The sequence below is a fragment of the Lathamus discolor genome, chromosome 4 (assembly GCF_037157495.1).
Source record: "Lathamus discolor isolate bLatDis1 chromosome 4, bLatDis1.hap1, whole genome shotgun sequence".
Classification (NCBI taxonomy): Eukaryota; Metazoa; Chordata; class Aves; order Psittaciformes; family Psittacidae; genus Lathamus; species Lathamus discolor.
Window position 1 is genome coordinate 50276385 of NC_088887.1, and position 11871 is coordinate 50288255.

The following is an 11871-nucleotide window of genomic DNA, read 5'->3' on the forward strand; positions in this document are numbered from 1 at the left end:
TTAGTATACAGGACTATTGACATGCAAAAATAAAAACTACTCACAAAGTGCTCTGTTGGTAATTAGTCCATGCATATGCCTTGATCCTGGACAAAGGTGAGGTCTTTTGATCTTTCATAGAGGGCTGTGCTTCACCGAAAATATTCTCTCTTATAGTGCAGGGTGAAGATCTGTATGTAAGAAATGATGATTAAAGTCCATGGAGATCATCCGCTTTATGGTAGTGGTCCTTGCTCATGGTTATCCACCTGATCCTAGGCAGCCCACCAGGGTGGCAAGGTGAAAATATGCCCATTTGTGTGGCTAATCTCACACAAGAAAATTATATGGCTGCAAAAGACTCCTTTGGCTCCACAGCTACAAGTAGGCATTGACAGCTGGGGTGACTAACACAAAACCTCTGAGGGGACCTAGAGCCCACACACTGGCATCTGCAGTAAGAATGCAGCCATTCTGCCACACACTCAATGAGTTACCTTACACTTATTGGACACATACAGCTACTCAGAAGGAGCTGATGTATGCTAATTTATCACCCACACTAAGATGCTTTTTCCTTAACAGGCAGATCTAAGACAACCTGGTTTAGTTTTTTATTTGTTAACTCTCTACCAGATATATAAAAGGCTGGTTTAGAGTGGGCTAAATGCAGTATGTATGTTCTGCGTCAGGACTTTTTCCACAAGTACACTAAGGCAATAAATAATTACAAATTTTAAGATCTTCTTAGTCATGCATTAACTTTTTCAAGTTTATGCAACATTAAATTCAAGTACATAAACGTTATGCCATTTACAGTTACATAAACTGAAAACAGAATATGGATACCAAAATATAAACAATGATTTTAAAATAATTTCGGAAGTTCAACCACCTAACAGACTATTCACATTTAAGTCAAAACAATCACTTCTAAGGGAATACTTTCCTCAACGTGTACAACAGGTAGCAAAGAGGTAGGACTGAGTGACTGACTCCCTTCAAATTTACTAAGCAAACCCAGGTGAAAATAACAGAAAAAGAAAGTTATCAAAATATATGACAAAATCAGAACCAAATCCTTAATTAACTATGTCAATGGAGGAGGGTACCCCCTGGTAACTAGCAGAAGCATAAAAACCAGCCAGCAGATAAACCACTAAATAAAGGTAATAAACATGTCTTTATCAGTGAAAGGTTTGTATGGGGAAAGAATTTTTGGAATGGTACTGGCTTTGCTGTGTGTACCTAGTTTGCAAAGGATCTTGACATCCTTCAATATGAAAAGTAATACATAGCTCTGAAATACTAGGCTAACTACTCAATCATAAATTTAATCTCACCTTCCAAATTAAAAGGCAGTGTGGTGGAAAAACAAAACAAAACTGTGCATTTGTTGCCCTATAAATCAAGCAAGGATTGGATTTATCACCGAGGTTGACAGAGACCATTATTTTACAGGATGAGAAATTCAAGAGAGATTCCTCAACTTCTAAATAACATATGCAGTTATGAAATGGCTTACTTTACTACCGCTGCCTTCCTTCAAAAGATGAAGCAGAGCTCTTCTTTAATACTGGAAACCCTGCGTAACATTTCATATTAAGTCTGGATGTCAAGCAGAAACTTCTCTAATCACACAACTTGATTTCTTCAGACAACTGTAGAAAACATGTTTTGCATGTTCTTGTAGGGAGAAACAAGAAATTACTGATACAGTGGGAATACTGGAGTGTACTTTCTAGCCAAAGTTGACTGGGAACTTAGGTATAGCAAGCTGGAGTTCCTTCCTGCTCAGACTCCAGTTCCTTGAACTCTAATGTTCCCGCTGTAAAACAGGGTTTTGGTGTTTGTGGTACCATTGCAAAGCCTCCAGGTATGTGTATGCTTTATTTGGTTACTTTGTACAAAGAATAGTGGAAGTTTGCAATACCCAAGACAGCTGCCAGATCTCTGAGTGCCCACGGACAAGGCATTTTTGAGTTTTGTGCTGTGTCAGATAAGCAGAATCACTGACTGAAATACAAACTACTTTTAAAAAGAATTAAGAGGGAGGCATTAAAAATACTCTAATGGTCTACAAATATTTATCATTCTCTCTAGTTCTCAGATAACAGAAGTAAAGCTTACGGGGTGAAATGACCTTCCTAAACTGGTTCAATAGGTCAGCTGCAGAACAAAGATAATGTTTTAAACTACAGCTCTACTTCTTTGACAACTCCACAATCCTAAGGAGCTGTTCATAATGTTCAAAATTTGAGGGAAGGGAAAAATAAAAAAGAAAAATGAAAAAAAAAAAAAAGATAAAACAAAGAGAAAGTTGGGAGAAGCCTTAAAACTTTTTGAGGAGAAAGCAAGCACTTCACAGAAACCAAGCTGCAATGCCAAATGGAAAATTATTTTACCACTTGAGGGAGCTGGAGCATAGTAAACCCATGAGCCTTGTGAAATGTGCATAATGAGAAAATCCAGACTGTTAAGAAAAAAGACAAAATAATTTCCCTATGACCTTTAGGAGACTTGACATTTTTAGGTACCTATTTGCTTTGGGAAAATAAAACAAAAAAACCCCCATAAACCTGTAAGTCCAAAGGTGCTGGGATACAGACAGGAGGGAAAGTGTGCATCCCTTATCCAGTCATTGTCCTGTATATTGCTCTTTCATTTGACGTCTTTTGAATTTGGAATCTGACCACTTTTATACGTGATTTGATAATATTTGGCAAATGCTGCTGAATTTGCTAAATTAACTGAATCATACTCAGTCAGCACTGACCTGCTGCGTTCCTAGTTCCAAGAAGTAAGGAATCCAAGAAGGGAGGATTTGTTTATTCAAATAAGTTACAAAGTTTTTTATTGTAGAGATGCAAGAATGAAAGTACAAATGATAGTATCACAATTTTGTGCAGTACAAAATGAACATTCTCTTTTCCCATGCAACTAAACAAGGCATTTCCACCCTGCTTAACTTTAGCAATGCATGAGAACATCTATTTGAACTCGAAGTATCTATTGAAGGTTACAAAGTAGAAACTGACTTGTTTTTACAATGAGACCCTGTAATGCTGTGGTGATGAAGCACTTTCTTCCTAAATCATTAGGTCTCTCACACTGACTGCATCATATAATGAGTCATTCCTGTATACAAGAATAAATGATGGTGATCAATAAAAATCTTGTAAGTCAGTTTGCTCCTAAGGAAAAAAAGATCAGTCTATCTCAGTTTAAAATATGGCCATCCTGTAATAATACCACGTTGAATCAGAACCTTTTTAAACAGTAAAATGACTAAGCAGGAAAAAAACAATCAACCGGTCAACCAACCCAGCCTGAGACATTTGCTGCTAACTGCAAAGCCAGTCCCTGAGAAATACACCATCCTCTCCAAAACCATTTGAGTTAAATTCCTTTTCTCTGCTATATGCCTATCTGGTTCAAAGCCATAACCTATTTTCCCTTAGCACAGATAACTCCCACTAACAAACCAAGACAAACTCAGAATGCACCCAAGTATGGATGAATGTCTTAGAAGGTCAGAGAAGGCTAAACACCACTCCTTCCTCATCCCAATCTCAAAAGTAGATGATTTTTTCTCTAAGGAATTCTATGTAATCAGTAGAAAATCCAGACCACAGCCAATATAAAGATAAGAAGCAGCCAAGTACTCTTAATGGTGCAGTAAAATTTCTGCCAAAAATGCACACAGCAGTCTTGGAAATACCATATTTCTTGCTTTGGGCAACCTAAATTCCATATAAACAACAAAAATGATCAAATGCTATTTTAAACTCAGAGCCTAAGTAGAAATCAGAGAATTCTCACAGCCAGCCTCCAGACTCAAAAACACTACTTCACTGTATCTACAGTGAAAGACACATCAAAGATGTCACCAATTTCCAGGGCTTTTATTTCATCTTGGCAAAAATAAGAGCTCTTCCTGCCTCTCAGCAGGAACCCCTTCCACCCTCACAAATTTCTGAACTATAGAGAAATTGCTTTCTGAAGAATAACCACATGAACAAAGCTAAGTTTTTTATTTAGCTAATAAAGCTAAATACAGTAACAGTACTATTGTCAGATGACCATAACCACTGATACCTCACTGACCAAGAGAGTCACCTCTTGGCCAAAGATCAAGAAGCAGCAAATTAAGTGAGCTCAGGATTACTGCAAAACCATTCCCCAAAGATCTTTACCTCACTTGCACAACTCTATCACTGTAATACCAGAGGGAAAGTGCACATTTTATTCTTTTTAAAACAACAGAATAGAGCCACAGCAATCAAGAAAATGAAAATTAAGGAAGAATACTTTGGAAAACACTGTTTCAAGAAATTCTCAAGGACAACATCTGGTGAAAAAGTTTGTGCATGATGGAAAGTAGTCTGATAGGTAAATAGCTTTGCTCTGCATCTTTTACATCGACTACTTGAACTACAGCACTCAACTAATCTGGAGCTATACTTCATCTACCCTGTGTTTCTCTCACTGGAAAGATTCTCCCACAGCTTTCTTCCCAAGAGAAGGAGTTTGCAAGGGAGAGAAGGCAGAGTACACCACAGTCATGTGAAGATGTACACAGTAGCCTCTTTTACAAACAAGAATTTTTAAGCCTCATTCGGAGTCTACCCCAAAGTAGAGTTCTCAGCACACTTTTTTAGTAAGATCAAACATCCATGGATTTAATGAGATTGGAACAGCTGTTGCCTTAACCGAACTGCTTAGCTACTGGCTTTATTTGACCTTAGTATATAAGCTCGGGCTCAGGAAAAGACTCCAAATATTACAGCCACACCAGACAAACAACACCTTTGACTTGTCTCATGGCAAAATGTATCTGGGAAATTCTTTACGAATTGAAGAGATAGAGCTGTTTTGAGTTCTAGGAGGTCCAGATGATGTTACAGTGGGCACACACATCCCGGCAGAGATGTTACCTTGCTAACAGGTTCTTTTAATGGTTTAGAATTGAACTGATTCTTACTGGGAGGTATTTTAGATTTCCTGTATCTTGTCTGCCTTACACCTGTGATTTTTTCCCACTCAATTGTATGGTTATCCAAGTGAGATAAACACCTTAAACCCTGAAAGTGTTACAAGTAATGCATTATTCCACTGATTTGAAACCTCTACCTCTACTATGTGATTGACCTTTTTAATAAAATACTTATAAGGTGTCAAAAAAAATTTACAAAATTTAGTTTTAACAAGTTGCAGATTGCAAGTATCAAGTAAAGGTATCGCTAATGTCTTCCACAATAAAATAGCTATACAGATTGATATTACATTCTAATACATCATGATTCAGTGGGGCAATAATAAATCAGAGAGATTTGTGATTAAGTTTAATCTGAAATTATGTATAAATAACATGCTTCTATTTGTTTTAAAACTTGCACCATTTCACACAAAGAAAGATGGTTTCTCTATGTATTGCTTACTTTGATCAAGAACTTTTCAGTCTCTCATGCTCTGCCTGTGAGGAGGGGCACAAGAAGCCAGGAGGGAGCAGAGACAGGACACCTGACTCAAACTAGCCAAAGGGGTATTCCATACCACAGCACATCATGTCCAGTGTATAAACTGGGGGGAGTCACCTGGAAGGGCAGATAGCTGCTTGGGTCAGGCTGGGCATCGGTCAGTGGGTAGTGATCATTTTTCAGTATTAATTAACTTTATTCAAAATCATGCTTTCAAGTTTGGGCACAAGGTCACACAGATTTTTCATGGGGCTCTCTGGTTTTTCAAATTTTTATGACAAAGCCTTATCAAAGCTAGCAGAGGAATACCTTTTCTCTCAGCCACTTTCCACTACTCGCCAGTATGAGTTGGAGCTTCCAGCAGGTCAAAAGTCAGACTTTTGATATATAGTGTATATCTTTGAAACATGAACTACCCTTTTGACCACAGGTGACAAATACACATCAGGAAAGAAGAGTCTTGAATGAAATTTAAGCAGATGATTCAGACGTGAATTAATGCTACACAGCTATGGAAGGGACACAGATTGTGACTTATGTATCTGAATTTCACCGTGTGAAATTATTTTTTTTGCACTTCATGAAACTTTTCCTTCATTTTCAACCATTCATGTTTTTCCAACAGCAACAGAATTTAAACCAAGAAGAATTTATTAGTAGCACTGTTAAACTTGAAAGACAATATGAAGATTATGTCACTATTTTCTCACAGCAAGGGGATGCTACACACATTCTTCATCACTCAAGAAACACACCAGGCAATAGCAATATGATTTTAGCAGCTTTGTGTCATCATTTACTAATTAACTCTTTCACTCAATACATTTAGGTCTCCTAAACTGCTTATGGATGGATGCAAATGATCGTATTTACACTTCCAATCACTTAGGACAGAAAACCAACTGCATAATTTCAACAAAGCAGTGACATCTTCCAAGGGGAAGCTGGTTTCTTCAATATACATTAACTGCAATGGGCTACAGAATTGATGCTAACAGTTCCAGCTTGTGAAGCACTTGTGCGCTCTCTTGACACCACTGGGATTGTATCAGACATCTGGACTGCTCCCTCTACTCAACATCTGTGCACAAGAAGCATTCATAATGCTGTCCTCCAAATACTGGGAAATCATAATTCAAAACTCTCAGTACATCGAGATTGGCTTATATGCTAAAATGCTCTTAGAAGCGAAAAGCTGGGACCTGTTCTGCATGTAAGGCTGTAAGCCTCTAGGGTTCCCATCTCTCCACCACAGACAAAATTATAGCAAGTTTACTTTTTAAAAAAGCAAGGTTACACAATCATATACAAAGTGGCTTCAAGGACCAGTATTTGAAGGAATCAGAGTTTTGAGCACTCTACTGTACCTGTAGTAGACTGACAATGCTTTTCTTGTTCACCTATAATGATATCTCACATGTTCCTGCTTGGTATTAGAGCTCTCCTCCACTATTTTCTAACTTTCTTTTGAATTTCTTGCTCATTTACCCAGGTGGAACTAATTGGGTGGGTTCTTTTACACCTACTGAAGTGAACGAACTTGCTGTGAGCTGCAGGTTTAAAATTGGCTTTTAAGTGACAGATCTAACATTCTTGCACATCCACTTATTATTCAGTCTTCATAAATACTGTTTGTACCCCTTGCAGATGTACTGATTTGAAAATTGGACAGCCTCAGTATAAACAAAGCTTTCCTAAGGTGGATCGCAGTACCTGCCAGTAAGCTTCTGCATTGGCACAGAAGTTCAAAAAACCAGACTGCCTTGCAGACAGGAGCATTTTCTTGACAAAAACAGCTTTAAAGATTATTCATATAGAGCTATCAAAAACTTCAATTCTATCACACTAAAAGCAGAAGTATATGTTCAGTCTGCAGTGCCTTTTTATGGTAAATTGTGCTGACAAATTAATATAAAAATGGAACATGTAAGTAATAGAAACATATTTTATCAATTTTTATGAGCTTCTGATTATTTGTCAGATGAGCACAGACATTTTACGGCTTTAACGTTCAGTTTCTAGTTGAGCCTCAGCTCAGTACTGTTTCTACTTTTCATTTCATTGTCAGGGACACACGTTAGATACTGCCTTATCATTCTTTTACAGGTTTTCCACTAAAAAACGGTAAACTTTTCCTCTAAAAACAAATCTTTTTCATGCAGAACAGCACATATGTTCCTGATGCCTCTACAGAGAAAGTGTACAAAGAGTATTTGTAAGATATTATTAGACGTGAAATACAACTGAAATGAAATTGATTCTTATACATCTAATTGCTTCAAATAAGACTACAATGAAAAGCGTGAACTAATTGCTTTCTACATTTACGCCAGCATTTCACTTATCTCAAGACATAATGCTGCCTGGAGACCTATATAACAAATATCTAAAAATTTACCATAGTACTACCATACTGCAATTTTTAAGGTCAGCCTCTTCGGTGAGTGGGAATTACAGACACTTATGACACAAAACAGTAGGGAGAAGCAGCCCAGCCATATGTATTTGTCTGAAAGCAGCTGACACTTGCCTGAGGTAGAAGCAAGCCAGCCACAGATGACAGAGTGGGAGAGGTTTACAGTCGGCCTCATGATGCCAGCAGCTCACCAATACCACTATAACCTGCATAGTCACTCCTATAAATTGGGTGGGCCAGTGCACATTGGTACTATGCTCCAAAATGTCCCTCAGTAATGCAACAAGTACACGTAACTCCATGTTTTTACTCCAAGTCACAGAATGGTTACCGTTGTAAGGGACCTTAAAGATCATATAGCTCCAACCCCCTGCCATGGGCAGGGACACCTTCCACTAAGACCAGGTTGCTCAAAGCCGTGTCCAGCCTGTCCTTGAACACTGCCAGGGATGGGGCAGCCACAGCTTCTCTGTGCAACCTGTGCCAGTGTTAAACGACTCTCATAGTGAAGATTTTTTTCCTTATGTCTAACCTTAAACCTACCCTCTTCTCATTTAAAGCCACTCCCCCTTGTCTTATCACTTGTCCTTGCAAGAAGTCCCTCTCCAGCTTTCCTGCAGGCCCCCTCTAGGTACCAAAAGGCTGCTATTAGGTCTCTCCGGAGCCTTCATTAAAACTTTCTCATGTCTGTGGCTCCTCCACATCCTTGGACACGTGTACATAAGTCTGATCTACCGCAGTATTGCTTAGGGGTGAAATGCCGCCCCTCCTCACACTCCTGCCATGCCCCATCAGAAGCAGCCGGCAGGTACCTACCTATCATCGCCCCCCGCTCCTCAGGGAGTGTTTACCCGACCCCCTCCGGCCCCGGAGGCCTCAGCCGGGGCTAGCACCATGCTGACGGGCAAACCGGGCACGGGGAGAAGCCCCCCGGTTTTTGTCCCACGTGGGCGAAGACAGTGCGGGGCAGACCGCGCACCGCTCACTCTCACCGCGCTGCTGCCGGACCTGATCCCCTGGCCCAGAGCACGGAGCAGAGCCTTCCCGGAATGACGGAGGGGACTCCCGCTGCCGCCAGCGAAACACGCAGCATGGCTGCCACACAACCCACGGCCCCGCATACCGCGGCACCGGGGCCCATGCCGTTACCTCTGCAGCGGGCCTCAACATGGCGCCTCGCTCCCGCTTCCTGCTCCGCGCCGGGCCACGCCTCTGCCGTGTCCCGCGAGCGGGCGGGCGGGCCGAGCTGAGGGGTTGAGCGGCTGGGCTCTGGTCCTCGCGGCGGCAGCGGAGCGGTCTGTGGCGGGCGTGAGGCCCGGGGCAGAAACTCGCCTCGGACCTTGGGCAGCCCCGCCTGCTCCCGCAGTGGGCGGTGAGCCCTGAGCAGAGAAGGCACGTCCTGTGGTCAGGGGGCCATCCCCATCCTCCCTCCTCCTGCAGCGTATTCGGTGTGAGCTCGTATGCTGTCCCCGGCCACTGCAGGGCTGAAGGCACCTCCGAAGGAGCCACGGTGTCCGTAGAGCCACAGTGGAAACAACCAGCTTTCCTAAGCAGCCTCCGGTGCGAAGGCACAGCTTCCACTGGGGCTACTGTCACATTCTGGGTGTTGCTCCCTCTGACATGGCCATGGGGTTCAAAGGGCTCCGTGAACGCTGTCTTGGGGTCGCTGTGCTAGGCACAGCCTTACCCTGGTGCATGGCAGTGTGGTGGTAGGAGCCCTGCCATGCTGATGGAACAGGAGCCAGACACAGGTCTTGCAAATGGGGCTTTGGGAGTGCTCAGCTCGGGTGAGCTAGAAAAGCACTTAGGCTTTGCTTAGCCCTGAGATGAATGAAAAAGTAGAGGATATTTATGTAATGTTAAAGTTTAACCTCAATGGTCCTTCAGCAAACACAGCTTGAGAAAGGCAACAAGTATGATAGAAAGGCCAGGCTGGACAGGGCTTTGAGCAACCTGGTCTAGTGGAAGATGTCCCTGCTCATGGTAGGAGGGTTGGAACTACGTGAGCTTTAAGGTCCCTTTCAACTGTAACCATTCAGGGATTCTAGGCAAGACAGCATGACACAGAAACACAGGAAGAGGGGTAAATGAGTATCATACGTAAGGCTAATGAAGAACAGAAAAAACCAGTAAAACTAATTTTCAGCATTTTGCTGCATCACTTTTGACAGAATCAACTAGTCTTTTGGATGATTCTTTGACAGAGCTATTCATATACATAAGGTTGAAAAAATAAATATAAAAATTACTTCTTAGGGTAACAGCTTTGGGTATAATGAAGTGTCCTGGACATACCGAGTGTGGCAATAAACACCTAAAAGTTGATATATTTTAGCCAAAGCAAATGTGTTTGTCATTGCCTTTATTGTAGTGCTTTCCTCTTTTGTATGTTTTACATAGGCATGCAAAATGATTCTGTAAAAGATTAATACTTTTAGAACTTCAGCTCTACAGCAAAAGTACAGGTATGTGCTGGGGTTTGTTCTCAATTACAGTAAAAGGTCGGTGTGATTCGTTTTGGTTTTATTCACTGATGAGGCCTATGTTGCCCTCTGCTGACAGTAAACTGAATTTACCTACCTGCACTTGCCAGGTGCATGAATGTCATGTACAGCAGACACACCTCTTTCTCCCTGTTTTCACGTGATGAACATTACCAGTACTAGTCATAAAGGGGGAAAAAATAATCCTTTCATTATTGTTTACTGGGTGTAAAAATATCACATAAGCAATTATTAAATACTTGCAATGAACCAGTGATCAGTGTTCATTATTGAGTGCTGTCAAACCTCTCCTTGCCAGTGCTGCAGTGGCTGCATTATACACTGATAACTGAAGAACCCTAAATGATTGCTAATTCTGTGTAATGCTTAACTCACAATGTATTTGTGACAAACCCAAAAATTCATTGGCGATTGATTGTGTGGTATAGTGGTTAGCCCTGGCTAGCTGGAGGCCACAGTTGAGATCAGCTTTTCTTTTCGCCTTTTATGGCTCACACGGCCAGAAAGTGTGGGTCAAAACCTATGCCAAAGAGTCCATAACTTTATGAAACAAGAGATGAAGAATTTGAAGCAGATGACATGACTGTCCAGAACTGGCACAAGAAAATACTAGCAGTCCAAGCCTTATGGGTCCAAATGTTGTCATCCAGTGGCCTGTCTTACATATTTTTAAGCATTTTTGCAACATACGTATGTCATTAGCTCAGCAGCAGCTATCATTGCAATACTCCAGAGTTTGCAGTTAGTTTCAGTCTGGGGCTCCCAGGTTAAGACTCTTGAATGCCTTTTCTCTATCTGTACAGTTGCGAGTATGGTACATATAGGATTCGTTATATCCTCAGCTGAAAGTGCCTTGCCTACTGCAGAGGAGTAAGGCTTCCTTGGCAGGAAGACACAAGAGGCAGCATGACTTGCTTCTTGTGATTAGCCCTCCTTTGTTCAGGGATAAAAACTGAGGATGCCCCTCCTGTGAGGAGGTTCTTCTCACAAAGGACAGCTTCTGCATCTCCATTAAGTTGTTTTTGATCTAATTAATAAGAATGATCTAATGAATCATTACTCCAGTTTCTCATTTATAAATCAGAGACAATGTTTTCTCAAATACCCCCAAAGTAAAACAAAACAAAAATATGATAAAAATTATATACCCATTATATTAATGCATATGTGCATATGTGTGTTACAATATATATGTGTATCTCTGTTTGCATGGGGTTTTGGGATAAAATCAGTGCTAGTCTCACAGTGACAATTGCTTTGAGACTTTAGTATTGGCTATGATAAGTACCTGCTTCTCTAAAAACAGGCTTCTATGCAACAAAGTGAGATATTCTGTGAGCTGATAGAGCGTTAAATATCCACAGAACTAGTTGGAAAAATGTTGGTCAAACAATGCTCATCATGAGGTTCTCGCATAGGATAGTATCAATTTCAAATAAGCTTCCCTATTTTTATTTTTTTCTAAAACAATGTCTATATAAAGAAAACTAAA

At 40.8% G+C, this 11871-nt stretch overlaps 1 protein-coding gene across 6 annotated transcripts in view; it reads right to left on the minus strand.

Annotated features, from left to right (window-relative positions):
- The window catches only part of TCEANC (transcription elongation factor A N-terminal and central domain containing), a 13552-nt gene extending 4337 nt beyond the window's left edge, over positions 1–9215 (minus strand). Inside the window, exons 1-2 of one of the 6 annotated variants that reach the window (XM_065677425.1) lie at positions 9025–9101; positions 45–170 (exon numbers count right to left, since the gene is read on the minus strand). In XM_065677425.1, the coding sequence (XP_065533497.1) occupies positions 45–75 (31 nt within the window). In that variant the 5' untranslated portion in view covers positions 76–170; positions 9025–9101. The other 5 variants (XM_065677428.1, XM_065677427.1, XM_065677424.1 and 2 more) reach the window with 5 other exon arrangements.
- Positions 9216–11871: the final 2656 nt, after the last annotated feature.